This window comes from Primulina huaijiensis, chromosome 7, assembly GCF_012295235.1.
Source record: "Primulina huaijiensis isolate GDHJ02 chromosome 7, ASM1229523v2, whole genome shotgun sequence".
In the NCBI taxonomy this organism is placed as follows: Eukaryota; Viridiplantae; Streptophyta; class Magnoliopsida; order Lamiales; family Gesneriaceae; genus Primulina; species Primulina huaijiensis.
In genome coordinates this window covers 2,486,422-2,508,333 of record NC_133312.1, presented here as the reverse complement: position 1 = coordinate 2,508,333, position 21,912 = coordinate 2,486,422, and the positions used below count along the sequence as shown (strand labels likewise).

The 21,912-nt window shown below is 36.7% G+C and overlaps 4 protein-coding genes across 7 annotated transcripts; 1 reads left to right on the top strand and 3 right to left on the bottom strand.

Annotated features, from left to right (window-relative positions):
* Positions 1-670: 670 nt before the first annotated feature.
* On the bottom strand, positions 671-2,750 carry LOC140980350 (peroxisomal 2,4-dienoyl-CoA reductase [(3E)-enoyl-CoA-producing]-like). 4 transcript variants are annotated; one of them, XM_073446116.1, is made up of 5 exons: positions 2,435-2,750; positions 2,177-2,336; positions 1,433-1,602; positions 1,132-1,354; positions 671-956 (listed from the first exon to the last, which is right to left on the bottom strand). In XM_073446116.1, the coding sequence occupies exons 1-5, from the start codon at positions 2,657-2,659 to the stop codon at positions 802-804; spliced, it is 933 nt and encodes a 310-aa protein (XP_073302217.1). In that variant the 5' UTR covers positions 2,660-2,750; the 3' UTR covers positions 671-801. The 4 variants fall into 4 exon arrangements, with proteins under 4 accessions (XP_073302217.1, XP_073302216.1, XP_073302218.1 ...); XM_073446115.1 differs by having other exon boundaries at positions 2,177-2,344; positions 2,443-2,747; XM_073446117.1 differs by having other exon boundaries at positions 2,177-2,344; positions 2,435-2,622.
* A 1,215-nt stretch (positions 2,751-3,965) lies between these two features.
* LOC140981501 (nuclear transcription factor Y subunit C-4-like) lies at positions 3,966-6,202 on the bottom strand. Its single transcript, XM_073447917.1, has 2 exons — positions 5,959-6,202; positions 3,966-5,043 (listed from the first exon to the last, which is right to left on the bottom strand). Exon 2 carries the CDS (start codon positions 4,998-5,000, stop codon positions 4,227-4,229), a length of 774 nt encoding a protein of 257 aa, XP_073304018.1. The 5' UTR covers positions 5,001-5,043; positions 5,959-6,202; the 3' UTR covers positions 3,966-4,226.
* Positions 6,203-8,233: 2,031 nt separating this feature from the next.
* On the bottom strand, positions 8,234-8,824 carry LOC140980785 (protein FAR1-RELATED SEQUENCE 5-like). The gene has a single exon (XM_073446823.1). The coding sequence runs from the start codon at positions 8,822-8,824 to the stop codon at positions 8,234-8,236; it is 591 nt and encodes a 196-aa protein (XP_073302924.1).
* A 7,847-nt stretch (positions 8,825-16,671) lies between these two features.
* LOC140981263 (glyceraldehyde-3-phosphate dehydrogenase GAPCP2, chloroplastic-like) lies at positions 16,672-21,166 on the top strand. The gene is made up of 14 exons (XM_073447616.1): positions 16,672-17,037; positions 17,826-17,920; positions 18,020-18,087; positions 18,179-18,217; positions 18,438-18,538; positions 18,777-18,889; positions 18,959-19,058; positions 19,136-19,282; positions 19,440-19,500; positions 19,589-19,686; positions 19,767-19,909; positions 20,024-20,107; positions 20,252-20,341; positions 20,841-21,166. The coding sequence occupies exons 1-14, from the start codon at positions 16,951-16,953 to the stop codon at positions 20,896-20,898; spliced, it is 1,284 nt and encodes a 427-aa protein (XP_073303717.1). The 5' UTR covers positions 16,672-16,950; the 3' UTR covers positions 20,899-21,166.
* Positions 21,167-21,912: the final 746 nt, after the last annotated feature.

Here is a 21,912-nt window from a genome sequence, read left to right as displayed (position 1 = left end):
GCTCGTTCTTTGGTCTTTCGCTTATCTTGTATTTACTTATTTTATCTTCTCCTTCTCTTTATCTTATTGGCCAATAGTACACACATACATAAGCACAACCATCTCACCACAAAAACTTCAAACACGAGTAAACGGTCTCACGGGTCATATTTTGTGATACATATATCTTATTTGGATCATCCATGAAAAATATTACTTTTTATTGTGAATATCGATAGGGTTGACCCGTCTCACAGATAAAGATTCGTGAGAACGTCTCACAAGAGACCTACTCAAATTTATTTTCAATATAATAAATTTATTTATTCAGAATATGATATTAATATTTTTTGAACCAACGGTTTATGACATTTTAAAAGTTTTCATTTATGTTAGTATTTGGATAGAAAGATTTATTTGACGTTTCAATTTCATTTCAGTGTATTAATTAGTTCAAAATTAAAATGAATGATTTGAAATTTTTAGTTCAACACAACTTTTAAGGTTTCTTGTTTCATGTATCTTTGGTTGGTTGTTTCCTATTTTCCATTCTATATTCAAATAGTTAATTAAATTAATTTAAGGGCGACCAGAAGCATCAAGCAATTCATGAAATGTATCAGGAAATGCAATCAAATTGTTAATGCTACATGTATATGTAGCAGACTGAAAAATATTGTCTTCATGAACATGCACTAACTAAATTCTCTGGACTCAAAGGAGTGAATTTTTTCAGACATATTAAATGTTACGTTACCATAACTCCACTGAAAACAGTTAGAAAAACAAGTCCACGAAAACAAAGCAGGTTTTCTTCACAGGCTACAGCTTGCTGGCAGGAATTCCAGCTGGTTCAGCACACGATCGTTTCTCCACAGCCCGGGATAGTTGCTTGACTGCCTCCTTGGGGAGGTGGCGTGGCTGGCTCAACCATAGCCCTCCATCTACAACGAGGGTCGTTCCATTTATATACTTACCTACATGTACAATTCAGAGTCGTTACCTTGGGAACAAAAGGTTATCAAGAAATTGGCAGTTTATCCTCTGGAAGTTATTTCTGATAGCACATTTGTATCCACCGCGATCAAGTGGCATGGATTTATATCCTATTAAGTCAATAAGAATATAAACGTAAGTTCCAAGATTACGCACCAGCGACAGAGGCAAGATATATAGCAGCCATTGCAATATCCCACTTCTCACCAACTTTATAAAGCGGCACAGATTCAGCCCCTCCATTGTTGATTTCTTTAGGTAGAAGTTTACTCATACCTGTGGTATCTCCTATAGGTCCAGGTGCAACCCCGTTAACTCTGATATCATAGTCCGTACCCCATTCAAGAGCTAAATTTCTTGTGAGGGCATCAACGGCAGCCTAGAGATAGAAGTTGCTAACTTGATAAGTATTCAAGAAAGCCAAAGTGTTTGAACAGATCGGATGAAAATCAGAGACCTTAGCTGCAGATACATGGATTTGATACCAAGATGCCGTGTAGTGTAAAGTGGCGCTGATGTTTAGTATAAATCCGCCAGTGGATGAGTCCTTTCCCGGTCCACCTTTCTTGAGATATTTAAGTGCTTCGTGGCACATAGTAAATGTTCCAACTGAATCAATATCCATCACTGCATATATGGATATAACCAAGTAGTTTTGAAGCTTTTCTCAAACATAAACAAAATACAGAATGCTTTTCTGTGATTTATGACAGAAAAAATTAGAATCAAGAATCAAAAGGTGTCTGAAACGTCAACCAAGGTCGCCAATTGGCGAGCACCTTTCAATTTGAGTCATCGTCGAAGGGAATTTCCCTCGAACTTTGCACATGGACGAACGGTCTATCGTACGCGTTTTCAAGCAGGAATTACGGTTGATTTGATTCAAAAGCTTATTAGCCTTATTTTGTGTAAAAACTTGCAGGGAAGTGAGTGATGATTAAGTGGAATTCTTTGTGGTAACAGATTCGGTTTGGTCAGGCCGACTGCCAAGATACCAATTATCCATCCTTAAGACAATATATCGCTCGCGGTCAGATTATCAGTAACCGCACGAAAGCTATGACACAACTATCATTTTCCGACACAGCAGCAATACAAACATTATGATTATGCATTTGATGAACAGTTGAACGCTTAAAGCTCAATTCTCAGAAGGTTAAAACAAGATGAATGAAAAGTGGAAGCCAAAGCCAGACCAAACCTGTTTTAAAACCATTAGGCGAAAGATTTTCGGCGGCAACGAGGAAATTTCCAGCAGCTGCGTTCACAAGAATGTCCAGCTTTCCAAACCTCTCTACAGTTGCCTCCACCACTCTCCGAGCATCTTCCTGCTTCCGAACATCCCCTTCGAATCCAACAGCCTGAATCCCTTAATAAAATCAAAGCAAACTGCTAAACCACACATTAAAGAATTACAGCCATGGCGGAGATCATTGATCAGAAAAGGAAGTATTTTTACAGGGATACCAAGGGATTGGAGCACGGAGACGGCGTCGTGGATGACGTTCTTGCGGCGGCCCATGATAGCAACGGAGGCCCCGTGTTTACCGAACTGGGTAGACAGCTCGAAACCGATTCCCGACCCGCCTCCCGTCAACAGAGCGACTTTTCCTTTGAGAATATCTGGCCTGAATGGAGACTCCATTTCCAAATTCTTGTTGGATGACACTAATACACAGCTCATTTAAATGAATCTGTAAATAGCTTCGTTCCTGTTGGCTGTCTGCCGGCCTATAATTCAACACGTTCGTGAGAAGTAGAGAACTTCATTGAGTCCTTTTTGGCATTTTATGATTATATATAGCACCAACGAGGCCTTGGTTGAATCTCCCCCCAACCAACCAAATATTCCAGTTGAATAATCACCGAATAGAGGAATTTAAATACCTAATTCAAATTTTTGTCAAGTTACCTTAGTCACCTAAATTATATCGGCCAAGTATTGTGTTATAAACAGCCTTTAAAAAATATTAATATGAAAAATCAAACCGTTGATTATTGATCGAACACTCGTTTATTCCACCAAATAAAACACTATTTGAGCATTTTTACCAACTTCAATATAAAAAGAATACTATATCAATATCATTATAGGATATATTATATTTAAAAATTTCATTTTATTATATTTTAATAATTAAGCATGTCAATGATCTTGGCACTTTAAAATTTTTTTTTTAAAAAAAATATAGTTAATATTAAAATTTTAAATTTGTAAAAATGGTTTTTTATGTTATATGTGATATTAACATTTAAAAATTAGCTACAAATTTACTTCAAAGGTTTTTATGATATTTTGTATATAAAAGACGGAATATTTTTATAACTTAGAATAGTGTTATTTTGGTTTATAAAAAAATATATCATGATATTAAATTTAATGGCCTAAAGTTTGATTTAAAAATCATCTGATAATAATGACCGTAACAGATTTACATAATCTAACATGCTTGTCGATTGGTATTCGGACCAACCGAGAATTGATATCAATGTCACCTCTTGGAAGTAATCAAAGAAATTTCGAAGAATCCTAGGAAGTATTTTCTTTTTCTTTTTTTTTTTTAAATGACTAGGTTTATGTAGGACGGTCTCATGAATAGACGGATCAACCCTACATATATTTCTAATAAAAAGTAATACTCTTAGTATAAAAAGTAATATTTTTTTATGAATAACCAAAATAAGAGATCCGTCTCACAAAATATACGATCCGTGAAACTGTTTCACACAAGTTTTTGTCTTTCTTTATCATGGATGGATGGCCACAAGTACAACTTACGAAGAGGGTACGTATAATTTTTTTTTATTTTAAATAGATTTGAATCACAAGAATGTCTTGGAGTTGGAAAGTCGAGACCTTCGAGAGAAGGCCATCAGCACGTCTGACACAACATCTCGTTGGTGCCACCCAGGACGGACAGACTTTATGATCCAACTACGAAGATCAAAACGAAAATTTGAGATCGCCGTTCTTGGAAAATTCATGGAAATAGTATTAATTTTCTAATCTATTCGCAATTAAAGTTAGCAAAAACATGATTCTATTTACAAACCACAAACGTATTTTCACCTCTTCTGGATTTTCGAGTTCCTCTTAGGACCAAATATCATACAAATAAGACTCCCCTCAACCTGAATACACCCACTAACATCATATAGAGTTTCTTCCAGATATACCACACAATCTTTCAAACAGAGTAATAAACATCTTTCGGCACAAATTCAGTAGAGCTCAAGCATTATCCTTACAGTTATGGATCACTTGGCTGCTGCTCTGGTGGGTGCTGCTGAGAATTCAACTGTGGCCAGGCCATGAAAGAGAAAGGTGGTCTCGACTGTTGACCGCCATAAAGTGCGGATTGGTCGAGCTGTGGATTGTGTTGGGGAACATAGTAATATGGAACTGCATCTGCAGGAGATCCCATTAATGGAATAGTAGCTTTAGCGATGCCAAGACCCTCTTCCTTCAGTTCATCTCTAGGAATGATGTCAACCAAAAAATCAAACACATCGGTTCTTGAAATTGCAGCAGCTATATCATTCTTCTGGAGGGTCCGTCTCTTATTCTCCTCCGTGTGTAACCAAGCCCGCATCGTCAGCTCCAAAATGAACATCTCACAAGCCTTAGCAAATATAACTGGAGCTTCAGCGGAGATCATTCTAACGTCTTCATCAGCTTTCATTATCTTTTTTATGCGAGCTAGTGGAAGACTGTGGTTCTTGAATTCGATAGTTTGTTCGACTTCCTGCATTTGGTTGGTCCAGAAAGCCTGGAGCTGCTGCTGATGACCATGGAATTGCTGAGGTTGATGATAACCACCAAGCTGTTGTTGAGGGGGGAAAGTAGTTGGAAGCTGAGTTGGAGAGGAAACGGAGCTAGCTGGAGTGCCGGTAGCCACCATTGGCGTTGTTTGATAAGAAGTGGCATAAACCATTTGACCACTCGCTGCTATTCCTCCAGCAGCTGCAAGCTGTTGCTGCCGGTTCTGGTGTAGAGGCAGCTGTTGCTGATCCGAACTATTCATGGCCTTACGCGTTATTATTTCTGCTTCAATTCTCAACCTAAAACTGCAAGAAAAAATTGCATTATGCAAATTACTGCAAATAGAATGTATGAACTGTGGTCGAAACTAAAAAAAATCATCCAACATCCACAGCAAAGCACACTGTGGCTCCAAGTATCGACCACACCTGCTATATATAATGAAAAATCAACTAGATTTACGTTTGGATTGATGAAATTGGATCTTATGATGTATTTGGAAGACATGATTTCGAAAAAAGACTAACGAATATTAAAAGTGACTACTTTTGATAGAACTCTTGAATTCATACTCTAGAATTTTCTTGAATTTGATGAATGAATTTCAAATTCTGAAACATTCATGATGGATGTATTCCACGTCGCTCGAATCCATAGATCGAAAAGCAGCCTAAATCTTCCTACAACACCTCAATGTCAAACCTAAGTTTGTACATATTATGAGAAAACAATCTACCGGTGAACAATAAATTAAGTACAGATAAACATCTGCGAGGTGCAACCTTTGTCGTTAAATTAAAAAAGTTCAAATTTTATCTGATTTCCTTTCTAAACTGTGAACTTTAACAACTCAACAATTTATATCTCACACCTTAACATATATATAAACAATAGTGAAAAATTGCAACTGAATAAATAAACTCATAACAAAAACTAAGTGAGTGAAAAATCAAATAGCGTGAAATTAGAGGTACATATCGTGTTCAGACTTAAAAAAAAAAAAAAAATTAACTAATTACATTCAAGAATCCTAACATTCTGCATAAATCCAAAAGAGGCTCGAAGTTTTAAAATCATCATGGTCAACTCAAAGAATCAAAGCACATCGGAGAAAATCAAGAAAACCAACATCGTAAAAAGTATTAAATTACAAATTTCCACGGCAGAAAAAACACAAAAAATCAAATAAAGAAACAGAGATTATTTAAGTAAAGATTTACCCAGTCGGCAGATTCCACGGCGTGCAGAATACTAAGCCCTAAGAGAGCATATGTAAATTATATACTAGTTAAAAGAGGGGCTGGGGGCCTTGGGGCAGGGGAATCGAGAGACAAAGAGTGGACAGGATAGAGGTCAGAGGTCATTTAAATATAAGAGACTTCTGGGGGAATCGGGCACCTGAGACACGTGTCGCTGCTCCTTGCCACCCAGATATTGTGCTGGAGACTAACACGTGTCGAATGATGACTGTCTAGTTCGTGCTTCCACATGATAGTTTTAAATCGAAAAAATTCAACGCTGTGTGAGATCTACTACAGGTTTTGGCTGGGAGAGTCTATGCTCCACCTGGAGCTTTACTCCCCCTACATCAAATAATTGACACGTGTCTGTCTTATTATTTTATTTTGTTTGTCTTTTTAATTTTTCTTTTCTTTTCTCTTTCCTAATTTATTTCTATTTTCTATATCTACTTTCTGAATTTCTCTTTCTTGGTTACCTTAACTTATCATTACAAATGTTGTTTTTTCTTTCTTAATTTTTTTTATTTTTCTATTTCCTCATTTATTATTATTTTCCTTGTTTCCTTTTTCTCCTAACTAGTGTCATACCTATTATGACATAATATTTACAAAAAATGATTCATAATATTGTAACTATATATTTTCATATTTATATCTATAAAACTAATACGAAATATGAAACAACAACATTCAATGTAATTTTATAATAATTAGAACATCATATATGTTTCAACAAATATATGAACTACATTATATTCATTGTTAACAAGCAAAAATCATGTTCTAGTCATACCATCAAAAATCTCCAAAAGTTATTCTACCATCAGCAAGGTCTTCAATCATCCTACAAAATAATGCACCCAGTTTATAACAATTAATGACCATTCATATTCATAAAAATATAATAATAATATTCATATCTTCTAAAACTTGGTAATACTAACCTGTGAAAATTTATGAGATAAATGTTGCATTTGATTTGAATTGAGTCCATTCCAATTGTTATGTAATTCATGGCCGTGTTCCTTTAAAAACAACATGTGAGTAATTTCAATGTATTTATATATAATCAAACAATAATAATAATTTTACTTACACCATGCATAACATAATTTAATGTTGGACAAGATATTTGAGATGACCAATGAAGATGATGCATTTCTTGAGCTCCATTTTGATGAGAATGATGTGGATGACCAGTTGTTGCTCCAAGAAAAAGTTCATCTCTTGCATATTGAATGTTTTGAACTTTACTTGTATTTTTCATCATTCTTCCTGTAACATATATACATATATATANTGAAAAACTTTGAAGTCTTCTTTTGATCAAGTTTTTCGAATCAACATGAACCGTACTTTTTGTAATGAGATCATAACAAAGTCTCATCATTTGATTTCTATACACAACATCTGAATCTTTTCCACACTCCATGCTGAAATTTTCACAACATTGTATCCTATGTCTAATTGTCTACGTCCATCGCATTTTTATGTATCTTGTTGGTATCGAATGGACATTCATGAATTTTAAAACAATCAAAATGTGCTTACACAACACTCCAACTGTTTCAAATAATGAGAAGTGCATTTGATTTCATTAGTTTCCACATCAAATGTGACATTTTGGATCCTATTTGATTGTCCAACCGATCTTATGTCAAACTTCATTGGATTGCCCGTGAATGTAGGGGGATGATCAAACTCAATGTTTAAAGAATTCATTAACTCCTTTTCAAAGATTTTGTAGATGTCAATTGTATAAACAGATGCAGCATGTTGTAGCAACGATTGATTTTTCACTACGAGTGTAGGCGTCTTATGTCGGCACTTATAGTTTTTTTCATTTTCTTTTATCCGCCACCGTTTCTGAATTCTTCAAATCTATTCACAAATTCAAATAGAGTAAAAGTTCTCTTTCCACCATCTTTCAAAACAGAGTTTGTGCATTCACTTCTAGAGGTAGCCTTAAGCCCAGCACAAAATTTTTGATTACTAAATGTTGTTGACCATTTATGTCGCGACTTGTACATTCCCCTCAACCACGAATGGTTTTCAAGACCAAACTCACCAATCGTTTTTTTCCACACCACATCAAATTCTTCCTCAGAATCACAAAATTGCATACACTTCATAAACATGCCTTTAAATTCATGATTGACATTCAAGTTACCCAAATGTGAAGGGGCATTTTTTGAAATGTGCCATTGGCAAAGACGATGTTGTGAACATGGAAACACCGATTCAATAGCATTCATCATTGCTTGACATTGATCTGTGAAAATTGTTTCTGGTTGTTCCCCCCCATAGATTCAAAAAATGTCTTAAACAACCACTGAAATGAAGTCTCTGTTTCATCAGACATGAAAGCTAACCCAAACATCACATTATCCATATGATGATTTGTGCCAACAAATGGAGCACATATTAAATTATATCTATTAGTCCGATAAGTTGTATCAAAAGAAAGCACATCACCGAAATACTCAAAATCAATCCTAGCTCGACTATCTCTGTAAAAAAAAATTTGACAAACGACATTTTCATCCATCTGAATATCCCAATAAAACAAGTCTTCCTCGTTTGATTTGGTTTTAAAATATCGTATCAACTCAAAAGCATCTCCATTTTCAACCTTCGAGTGTCCCTTAGTGACATAATTCATATAATTATAAGCATCTTTTCGAATAAAACCTAAATTCTCCATTCCACGTGATTCTTTCTCCATATATGACAACACACTAGAAGGTTTTATCCCAGCCTCTGACATTACTCTTAAAGTTTCACCTTGAGCATATGAAACTTTACGAGCCGATCTCAACAAATATCTTTGACTTTCATCAACCATTTCATGATTATGGTTAATTTCAAAAATTGTCACTCTCCAGTCTTCATTTTTTTTCCTTCGAATCTTAAGTCTTGCTTTACATTTGGTTCTTGTTTCTAGATTTTGATACAAAGGTCTATTGTTATTTGCACTCCGCTTTCCATCCTTTATTCCTTGAGATGAACATTCAAATTCTTTCATATAAAGATCTTTAGAACCACTAAAATGAGCTTCTTTCCCCCTTCGAGCACTAAAACCTCTGGTGTGTGGATACTCACAATATAATAAATAAGCATCATCAATACTTTTTATGGTTTAACCAATAGCTAACCTTTGCTCAAATTCCTCAACAGTGGATGCATGTTTTTTTCTCAACATCTGACGACTCCTCATTTTCAGCCTTGCTGTCTTCATTGGTGCAAATGGTATTACCAATAACACCTTCTCCATCATTTAATATTAAATCTAACAAAAAATAGAGATAAACATTATAGATATTAAAAATCATCAATTAACAATATTATTTGATATATAAACGATCAAGTAAGATATTTTAAAAAATATGATACATTCTAGCAATGTTGTATTTATGGGCATATCTGTGTTTCTTTTAAAAAAATTCTTTATATTAATGTATTGTTCATATAAATGAATTGTGAAAAATAATATTAAATCAAAAAATAAAACTTGGCTATTCAAGAAACGATATCAACGAAACATTAAATGACGATTATGAAAAAGAGGACTTTAAATGGACTAAAAAACTACTATAAAATACATACCTTTCATTAAAAATTAATGCTGCTGAATGGGAGAACTTTGGGTTGTTGAATGGCGGGAAGAAGACACTCGCATCACTTAATTGACGGTGGTGAAGAATTAGATTTTTTTTTTATCGTTCAACCTTTTCTTCTCTTATTGTTCAACCATGGTTAAATATATAAATGTAATGATAAGTTAAGGTAACCAAGAGAAATTCAGAAAGTAGACAGAGAAAATAGCAATAAATTAGGAAAGAGAAAAGAAAAGAAAAATTAAAAAGACAAACAAAATAAAATAATAAGACGAGACACGTGTCAATTATTTGATGTAGGGGAGTAAAGCTCCCGGTGGAGCATAGACTCTCCCAATCTCATCCACAAACGATTTAATTTGGACAAAAAGATTTGGCTCGTGAAATGACATTTATTTCATATTTACAATTAATATTCATCAACACAACTAAATGGATTGCACTCAAATCCAAATGCATCCTAGTATAATTTATATCTATTTTTTCTGGTCATTCGAACGCGCGGCACATGCTATATTTTGGTACGCATNAAAGGGGGAGCTCTATTTATAGAGCCCCTTGACCGTGTGAAGACGCGTATAAAACGCGTCTTCCATCTTTCCACGCCAACCCACGTTTTTTTTTTCTCTTCAAATGGTCCCCCCTTCCGACTTTTCCGACATTTCTCCCACTTGGAGATTTGATTAAGAATCAAACACATCACCACACCTCCTTTCAATCTTGTCATTTCTTACTGCTTACGTTACCGCTAGGCCACTTGAGGATCTACACCACTCGAACTTATCAGTGTTCACTGGCTTGGTCAGAACATCAGCTATGTTATCCTTCGTATGGATCTTCTGCATATCCACGCTTCCTTCTTCTACTACTTCCCGCACAAAGTGAAATTGTACTCCAATGTGTTTCGTCCTGGAATGAAAGGCTGGATTCCTTGCGATGTGCAAGGCACTCTGACTGTCACAAAACAAATGAACATTCTATTGTTTGTGCCCAATCTCCTCCAATAACCTTTTAATCCATATTGTCTCCTTGCAACTTTGAGTAGCTCCCATGTATTCTGCCTCTGTTGTAGATAGCGCTACAACTGTCTGCAGTTTTGAAACCCAGCTTACAGCTCCTCCTGCAAGTGTAAACATATAACCAGTAGTAGATTTTCTCTTATCGGGATCACCTGCATAATCTGAATCGACATAGCCCCTGAGTGTAAAATCCGATCCTCCATAACATAATGCAGCATTCGAGGTACCCTTAATGTATCTAAGGATCCTCTTAACAGTGCTCCAATGCTCTCTTCCAGGATTCACCATATACCGACTAACTGCTCCCACTGCTTGAGCAATGTCCGGTCTTATACAGATCATGGCGAACATCAAACTTCCCACTGCTGATGCATATGGCACTCGAGACATCTCCATCCTCTCTGCTTCACTGCTAGGACACATCCCTGAGGATAACTTGAAGTTAACAGGAAGAGGGGTAGATATTGGCTTGCTATCTTGCATGTTGAAGTGTTGCAAGATTTTCTTCAAATAATTCTCCTGGGAAAGCCAAATCTTTCTGTTACTTCTGTCTCGGTGAACTTGCATCCCTAGAATATTGTTTGCTGGTCCCAAGTCCTTCATATCAAATTCTCTAGCCAACTGTGCCTTCAATCCTTGGACCTGATCTTTGTTGGGGCCTGCTACAAACATGTCGTCCACATACAACAGCAAAATGATATAACCATCACCAGACCTCTTGAAATACGTACAAGGGTCTGCACTCAATCTGTTGTATCCAAGGCTCATGATATAGGAATCAAATCTCTTGTACCAACACCTCGGCGCCTGTTTGAGACCGTACAGATATTTGTTCAACCTGCAAACCAAGTTCTCTTTGCCTTTTTCCACAAAACCTTCTGGCTGGAGCATATAGATTTCTTCTTCAAGATCTCCATGAAGAAATACTGTTTTCACATCTAGCTGTTCTAGATGTAGGTCAAACACCGCACACAATGCCAACACTACTCTGAATGTTGTAAGCCGAACCATATGAGAAAATATCTCATTGAAGTCAATGCCTTCTTTCTGAGCATATCTTTTTACCACCAATCTAGCACGATACCGCTCCACTTGGTTATTGCCATCACGCTTGATCTTATAGATCCATCTGTTTCCAATGGCATTCCTTCCTCGTGGTAGTGTAACAAGATCCCAAGTTTGATTCCTGTCTAATGCCTCCAACTCTTCTTGCATTGCTATCATCCATAAGGATACATCCGAGCTTTGAGTAGCCTCGTGGAAACTCGATGGCTCACCATCCTCTGATAATAGACAATATGCAATGTTACTTTCAGTGACATAATCTGAAAGCTAACCTGGTGGTCTTCTGTCTCGAGTTGACTGCCTCACATTGGAAACTTCAGACTCAACATGTTCTTGTTCTTCGTGCTCTGGTACTACTTCACAAGAAACTTGACCTTCGTCTGTCTTATTTTCCACCTGAAAAATAGTAGTTTATGAATTCTATGTGCCTTTGTCTCCCTTTACTTTATCTTCTTCGAAGATAACATCCCTGCTGATGACAAGCTTGTGAACAGTAGGATCCCACAAGCGAAACCCCTTTACTCCATCAGCATAACCCAAGAAGATACATTTTCTGGATTTCGAATCCAGCTTCGATCTTTCTTGCTCATTGTACAGAACGTACACAGGACTTCCAAATGTATGCAAATGAGAATAATCTGTCGGCTTCCCAGTCCACATCTCCATCGGAGTCTTCAGATCAATCGCCACTGAAGGAGAACGATTGATAATATAACAAGCGGTTTTGACTGCTTCTGCCCAAAATGACTTGTCTAGACCTGCAGTCCTCAACATAGCTCTTGTTCTCTCCAACAAGGTTCTGTTCATCTGCTCCGCCACTCCATTCTGTTGAGGTGTGTAAGCCGTTGTGAACTGTCTTTTGATGCCTTCATGTTGACAATATGCATCAAACTCGTCACTGGTATATTCTCCTCCATTGTCAGTTCTCAGACACTTGATTTTCTTTTCTGAATCAAGTTCAACCCGCGCTTTGAAATCTTTGAAGATCTGGAAAACATCTGATTTCTTCTTGATTGGATACACCCAACATCTCCTAGAGAAATCATCAATGAACGAGACAAAGTATCTCGCTCCTCCTAGGGATACAACCGGTGCTTGCCAAACATCCGAATGAATCAACTCTAATATGCTTTTACTCCTGGCAGTAGAAGTGCCAAACTTTAATCTGTGTTGTTTACTGGTAACACAATGCTCACAAAAGGGTAGTGACACTTTTATAAGTCCTGGCAGCAGCTTCCGTTCTGAGAGAATTTTCAACCCCTGTTCTGACATATGCCCGAGCTTTCTATGCCACAACACTGTTAATTCTTCTCATGAACCATTTGATGCGACAGCTAGTTCTGCCTCCTTGTGTGTTTCTCCCAAAAGTACATACAGATTTGCAGCAATCTTTTTCGCCTTCATAACCACAAGCGCGCTTTTCACAATTTTCATGATCCCATTCTCGATACGAGTTTTGCACCCGATGTCATCCAATTGCCCCAAGAACAAAAGATTTTTCATCAGTCCTTTCACATGTCGTACCTCATGTATGGTGCGAATGGTGCCATCAAACATTTTAATTTTGATAGTACCGACCCCAGCGATTTCCAAGGCATGATCATTTCTCATGAATACAGATCCTCCTGAGATTGGTTCATAATGGTCAAACCATTCTCTCCGAGACGTCATGTGCCACGTCGCTCCTGAATCCATAATCCACGTGTCACAAAATTTGTGTCTGCCTTCTGCAATAGTTGCTGCTTCGCTGAATAAAATTTCACCACTGCCTGAAGTACTGGCCACATTTCCTTGAGAACTATTCTCGATACTCGTACACTCTTTCTTGAAGTGCCATTTACCGCCACATTTAAAGCAGTAAATATTTTTCTTCTTACTTCTCGACTTTGATCTACCTCGTCTTTGACTCCCACTGGAGTCACGGTCCATAAATCTTCCTCTTATCATCGGTAAAGCCTCCGCCTGCTTCAATGTTACCAACCTATCTTCCTTATTCTTGCGCCGGCTTTCTTCTCTGAGAACCGCAGTTAAGACATCTTCGAATCTTAGAAAGCCCATAAGAATATTGTTGGTTATGTTGATGATAAGTTGATCATATGAATCTGATAGACTTTGAAGTAGAAGCTCCGCACGTTCATTTTCCCCTATTTTATGCCCAATGGAAGTGAGTTGGGCAAATAGAGTATTCAGTGTGTTGATATGGTCGGTCATCGATGAGGATTCCGCCGTCCGAAGAGTATAAAGCCTTCTCTTTAAGAAAATCATGTTGTGTAGCGACTTGACCTCGTACATCTTTGTCAGAGTATCCCAGATAACTTTGGCTGTTTTTATCTCAGAGATACTTGACAAAACTTCGTCTGCTATAGCCAAGTGTAGATTGGCAACATCATTGTCGTTCATCTCATTCCACTTTTCATCATTCGTAATTTCCACCGGTCTATCTCCAATAGCCGCCAAGCAATTCTTCTTTCTTANGTCCGAAGAGTATAAAGCCTTCTCTTTAAGAAAATCATGTTGTGTAGCGACTTGACCTCGTACATCTTTGTCAGAGTATCCCAGATAACTTTGGCTGTTTTTATCTCAGAGATACTTGACAAAACTTCGTCTGCTATAGCCAAGTGTAGATTGGCAACATCATTGTCGTTCATCTCATTCCACTTTTCATCATTCGTAATTTCCACCGGTCTATCTCCAATAGCCGCCAAGCAATTCTTCTTTCTTAAAACTGATTGTATCTTTATTTTCCACAGCATAAAATTGCTTCCATTGAACTTTGCTATCTCGTACCTGCCCGCCATTATGTCTACAACAATTTTAGTAGACTGGACAAAATTATCCCGCCTTAAATAAAAAATCTCAAAAAATCTTTTCTGATGTGGAAGATCAGTCTAGGCTGCAACCACATAGCATACTCAGAATTTTAAGAATTTTAAACCAAGGCTCTGATACCACTTGTTGGTCCCACTTGCGGTAATTTGAGATAATAAACCCGAAAATAGAGAATAACTGGACACCGAGATTTACGTGGAAAACCCCTAAAAACTATTAGGGTAAAAACCACGGGCAAGATGAAAAGAATTTCCACTATAATATTTTACGGTGTACAACCACTCACTGTGTTTCCAAAGAGAACACACACTCTCTTAATACAGGAGAACAAACACCTCACAAATATTATAGAATGTTATAAGATGAGAGAAAACTCGAAAAAATGATGATTTCAGAATGAAGGGGGGAGCTCTATTTATAGAGCCCCTTGACCGTGTGAAGACGCGTATAATACGCGTCTTCCATATTTCCACGCCAACCCACGTTTTTTTTTTCTCTTCAAATGGTCCCCCCTTCCCACTTTGCCGACATATCTTTATGTAAGTCTGGAATCTAGTCTTTTTTATTTTTGCAATACTTTATAAGAAAAGACTCGTCTTCGAGAGCGGAGTCACGGTCCGGATGACCCAAATTTTTCAAATTTTTTTTTTATATATTAGATTTGGGCCACTTTGAGACTAGTCCGAGTGGCCCAAAACCAATTCAATGAAGCCCACATGATGAGTTCGAAACTTTTAATACAACGTGAAAATTGTTCTCTCTTCTTCTCACCAGTTGCTGCATTCTGTTGTTGAAAATGTTCTTCCATAAGCCAACTGAAAGCCATTTGGAGTCAAATATGTCTGATACTCATTGAAAATTTAGGGTTCGATTCTAGTAGATTACGCTAATCCTAGCGCAGGCTTCGAATTGGCTCGAAGCCTGAAATCACGAAGAAGACCGTGGAAATAGCAGTTAAGGATGTTGCTGAAAAATAATGTATTGAATTGCTTAATTAGACATCCAAACTTGATATTTATAGGAGATAACATAGGCCTGTCATGGACCTTTCATCTGAGCTAGGGATGGGCCGAGGTTTGGGCTTGATCTTGAGGGGCCCATTTATGGGGTATCAATGTCTATTTTGTTCTCCAAGATCACATAAATGGTTGTTGTTTCGGCTTATGGATCTCTCTATAATATGTATGGATTAAAAAACTCTAGAAAAACTCCTCCATGAAAATGCAGCAAATTGCTGCCCATACACCACCAAAAACGGGCCGACAACCACCATGAGTTGCAGCCCAAATCTAAACGACTCCAATAGTCCGATCATATTTATAATCCTAACTCCGTCGTTGCTTGACTGGACTTTAATGTTATTCTATCTTTTTATATAAAAAAGGCGTGCTAAACATGGCATGGAAAGGATGAAAGTCCATATATATGCACATCGAGGGGTCACGGACCTGTTAAGGTTATGTGGTACAACAAATTTATATCGAAAGATTTTCAATAGATGAACCGAAATGCAAATCACTACTCAAATCATTGATTAATATAATGAAATATCAATTGATATTCAAATATATCAAGGGCACGACAAAATAAAGAGATACATAGAAAAAAATGAATACAATATTTTTACTTGGTTCGATTTCATGTAACGTATTTCACAATCTCAATTCTCATATAATTCGACATTTCATTAAATTATCGAGATTATAGAATCCAGTAGAATACCAACATAACACACTGGGCTAGTTATTGAATAAAATACACTTGATATCAGACAATGTTCATCACCACATCATCAGCTCTCAGTGACACGTCGTTACACTTCGATTTAAATTACTAATTACTAAAAATAAAAAATACAAATTAATGGAATAAAACTATAATTTTACTAGAACATGATTAAAAAAATAAATTATGTAAATTATAAGATAAAAATTGTAATTTTCTCATTCTCCATGTGTTATTGATTTTACCATCAAGAGATTCTCATAATTTGTCTATATTATATTCCTATGTATGCTATGCCAAATAATATAATATTACAATAATATATATAATATAAATATAAATATAAATAAAATAAAGGAAAGTGTTGATGTGCCCCAAAAATTCAGAAAGTGCCACTCCCATTTACTAGGAAGAGACGCTATGCGAAGTCCGACGTGGCTACCAAAGTCATTAGCTGCACAAAACGACGCCTCCTCACACCTTAAAACGACAACAGTTGTTTTATGGCGTGGTCGCGGTTGGGATGACGTTGTCGTGAGAAACTCCGCCATCTGCTGAATCCGCGAGCATTTAAATATTCGTCAAAGGCGAAGGCCAAATAACACATTTCTCTAGGGTTTTTGCTTCTCTCTATTTCATTTATTTTCAATTCAAGTTGCGTAAGCAGATCAAGTCGCTGCAGCTGAGATTAGGTATTGTGCATTTGGTGTTCAAGTATGGCGGCGTTCTCTTCTTCGCTTATCGGATCTGCGCCGTCTCTTGGTCTCGATGCCGATGTACACCGCCCACCTGATCGATCTGTGGTGTGTTACTATGTTGCTCACCTTTTTTCACGGGATTTTTTGAGTTTGATCCGTCGAGAATGACGAAAATTTGAGAGAGCACGGATCAGCTATTTTTTTAATTTCTGGATTTCTTAATCATATTTTTAAAATTTATGTGTTTTTCTGCATTTATTGTGGTCGGAAGCTAATTTTATGTGTTTTTTTATATGGTGGCTTGCTCTTTTGCCTAACATATTACTTTGTTGCGTGATTTTTTTATCCGTGTTTCCATTTGTTAATTAATATATCGAACCACATTCGCCGATGAAAAAGTTGACGGATCTGATCTGTGGCCGTTTCTATACTGCAAAATTGACACTCGAGCAATATTTGGAATCTTTCCATGATGGAAGCTTGTTTACTGCTTTTAGAGAGTTACCCTGTTTACTAATAATATGATGATTTATGTTTCAAAAACATAGCTAGTGGATTGGACATGCTGTTTGTTGCATTAATCAATGAAAAATAGAAGTCTAATCCTCTTCAACGGTGAGGTCAACAGCGGTGTTAATTTTACTTCATTTTCTTTATTTTTCAGTTGTCAGATCAATTGTTTCCGGAAGTAGTGCAGATTCATGAGTGAATTTTTCTTAATCATAACTAAACTATACTTGTAATAGAATTTCCAGGACTGGATATATTTTTTGGAAAAAAGAGATTCCATGAACCAGTACTCTTCCTTTCTTGTTCCTTCTACTTAAGTTGGATGAATAACAAGTCAAGTTTTATTGATATGTTGAGAAATTTGATCAAACAACATATTTTAGGTATCTTATGGGAGTTTTAGCCGCAATGTAAAAGTAGTGAAGTTCAGGTCCAGCATCAGTGGCACTAATGTTCAAGTTGATTCACATTCATTACAGTTGAGTCATTTATCAATATTCGTTGTTTAAAATGCTATTGGAAGCATTATGTTATCCTAAATAGTAAATTCATATGGGAGTAATATTTTGATGTACAGGAGGTTTACTGCACATGGGATTAAGCCTATTAAAGCAACAGCTACAGAAGTTCCTCCAACCATACCAAGTAAATATTCGGCCATTGCACATTCCACTGCTTTTGGATAGTTTCTATATTCAGACCCTGACTAATTCTATTGAACATTTGACTAAATCAGAGTCACGAAGTGGAGGGAAAACAAAGATTGGGATCAACGGTATGTATTCTAGTCATTTTCCTGCTTTGTAACCGTCACCACATTATTAATATCTCTGAAGTCTGAACTTTATTTTTTCTTGCTAGGAATGTAAATATTTATGCTTTGAGTGTGTTATATTCATATGCCGCATGAATTCAATGATGATTATCAGATATAGTATGTGTTTGGAAAACATTATGTCCACACATGACATGACTAAGATGGTTGAACCCTGAAGGTTTTGGGCGTATTGGGAGGCTCGTTCTGCGCATAGCAACCCTCAGGAATGACATTGATGTGGTGGCAGTTAATGACCCTTTCATTGATGCCAAGTACATGGTCAGTCTGCTTGTTCTTCTTTCATGCATGTTCCTTTAATATCTGCTTTCATGAATTATGTTGTAATCTGGATAATTGAGAAGAGGGATTCGGAGGGGTTCGGAGTATTGACATTGGAGCCTGATTATATATACAGGACCTCTTTTGTGGCCTGAAAACAACTTGCTTACTTATGCATGTTTCTTGGAATTATTCACTTAAGGATCACGGTATGATATATGCTGTTAACTACTTTCAGGCATACATGTTAAAGTACGATTCCACTCATGGACCATACAAGGGGACCGTCTCGGTTGTAGATGAATCCACTTTGGAAACAAACGGAAAACTGATTAAAATTAGTAACAAAAGGTATCACAATACTATCCGTGATTCGTTTAACGTTGGAACTTGCATGCTAACTCCAATGTTTCCGTATAGGAATCCAGCAGAGATTCCTTGGGGTGATTATGGGGCTGAGTATGTTGTTGAATCTTCTGGGGTCTTCACTTCTATTGATAAGGCATCAGAACACAAAAAGGTAAATAAGCAGTTAGCTTTTAACACCATCTTTTGTGTCCTAGTAAACGAATATTCTCATTAGAGCTTGTTTTGTAGGGTGGGGCAAAGAAGGTTGTGATCTCAGCTCCATCAGGCGATGCCCCTATGTTCGTTGTCGGCGTAAACGAGACTAAATACAAAACAAGCATGGACGTCGTTTCCAATGCTAGCTGTACCACCAATTGCCTTGCACCAATGGCCAAGGTTTGACTCAAATCTCACAAAACTTTGGATAAAAAGTAGTGATCTCGTACAATTAGGTAGATTGATTTCATCAAGAATTAGTTTCTCTGACGTTAAAAGTCCAATGGCAATTTAATCACATCTGCGCACTGTTTTTGACAGTAGTTATCCTTGACAGGTTGTACACGAGGAGTTTGGTATTTTAGAGGGTTTAATGACAACCGTCCATGCAACAACCGGTATGCATTGCAGCACTAAAAAACATGTGTAGACACTTGGCATATTTAAAGGCAATAGTTAATTATGCTGATTGTTGTTGACTTCCAGCCACACAGAAAACTGTCGATGGTCCTTCTATGAAAGATTGGCGAGGTGGTCGTGGAGCAGGGCAGAACATCATCCCTAGTTCTACTGGTGCTGCAAAGGTATGAAATGTTTTAAACAGTATAACCTTATAACATCAATTTTTGTGACGTGTGGTTTTATCTTCTGACTGAAATTTTAGGCTGTTGGGAAAGTTCTTCCAGAACTCAATGGTCGGCTCACTGGAATGGCTTTCCGTGTACCGACTCCTAATGTTTCTGTTGTTGACTTAACTTGTAGACTCGAAAAGAATGCTTCCTATGAAGATGTGAAAGAAGCTATTAAGTACGTGAGTTCTGTTTAAGGCTTTCAGCTTGTCTGCGTTTAATTGGGTTTGGATTGAATCAAATCTGACCGATAATTTTCATAATATAATTAATTTTGGGTTTAAAATTTCAGATACGCAGCTGAGGGTCCAATGAAGGGCATCCTAGGGTACACTGAAGATGATGTTGTCTCCAATGATTTTGTTGGTGACTCTAGGTAAAAATTTTCCCTCCTATAGTTCTTTCTAATTTTCATACTTAATATATAATCTCACTATCATTAACACCTCATTATCTCTTTCATTATTTTTAAGCTGTGCGAACTGATTTGTCACAAGTTTGAAAAATATGTTCTTTTTAGGTCAAGCATTTTTGACGCCAAGGCTGGCATAGGTCTTAGCAAGTCATTCATGAAGCTAGTTGCTTGGTATGATAATGAGTGGGGTTACAGGTACATTTTCTCCATTTGAATATGTAGGCTACTTGGTGTTACATTTTGTTCACAATGAACGCATGTCCGGATCATGTCCCATGATATTTGTCGTGGGCAAATGACAAATATCCTCACGGACCAAGATTGCACCTGCAGTTCCTATCTCTCTCTCTTCGTTAACTATTGCTGTTCAATCGGCTTCAAAGTTGATCTAACACCCAACTTTGCGAAAAAATTGGTAGTATGTTTGGAAGTATTTTTGAATGTGTTTGGATAAAACTTAGAAGTCGTGATATATATACTGAAGTGATAGTTAAAGGATGAAATGAAGAATGTATTAAAATAACGATTTGATTGAGAAAAATAGAGATAATGCAACTTGGGAATGCATAATAGAGTGTTTTGAACCGTAAGATTTGAAATATCGAATAATGATTCAATTGAAAACTTTGAAAAAAATAATAATTAAAGTCCCCAGGATTTGAGAATAGTCACTATCTTGGTCTTCTTTGTGCAGCAACCGTGTGTTGGATCTAATAGAGCATATGGCTTTAGTGGCGGCAACCAATAAATAGATGCTGCTAAACTTTGTGTGATCCATTAGAGAATTGGATGGGATAGCACAAAGCTTACTGCTTTTTTGTGTCTGAATTTTTTTGTTCTATTTTATATCATATTTTAGAATTAGAATTAGAAGCCAGGCCAGGGGCATCCAATAAGGTTTCGTGTACGACTGCTTGTTTAATTCCGCTGAAGAATTTCTATTTCGCTATTGTACTTGATGATATATTTCGTATGTTGTATGAAAATGAATAGTATCTCGTAAATTTTCATTCTGTTTTAGTAACATGTGCCGTTGGTTTACTTGCATTGAAGAAAAAGAGAAATTTTGATGGAGAAAATCTTAACTATGTGAATCAATGAGTAAATCATTGTAAATTGTATCGGTTTCGATGATTTTATGGAATCAACGAATTCGTTATTGTGCCAATTTTATGTTGAGTCCAAATACCCCCTTTCTCCGTTAGTTATTGAATTTGCAGAACAGGCTTTTGTAAAAAGCTATAAAAAATTCCACCCTAAAAATCATATTTGCTTGCATAAACAAGTCGTAAAGATTTCCACATCGTATGTCAATTAGTCTAAAAATAAACTTAAACCCTGCATCATTTGTAATTCAATACACAAACCGGTACGAATTCAATAACGAACTACTTTGAACTGACAATTACGTGTGAAATGCTAAAATGATTAGAGAGATACTTAAGAACCAAGACTTCATCTCATTTTTTGTTTAAATTGAGGGAAATCTCTTACGCTACATTTATCCGCCCAGCTAGATAATCACCACTACTGTCATCACCAGTCAGGCGTGCCTAAATTTGACTATATGCACAATAATGCCATACATGATTGTTGGATTGAGGAAAAAAGAGAGAAAAAAGAGAGAATTGTGACTGTTGGTGTGTAAAAATTAACCAGTTGATGAAGCGCTGAATAAAATTTCAAATACAAGCATTCAATTCCAAATTCCAAATGATAAGGATGTAAACTAACCAAGCGACACTCGCGAGCTACTCAGAGTTTGG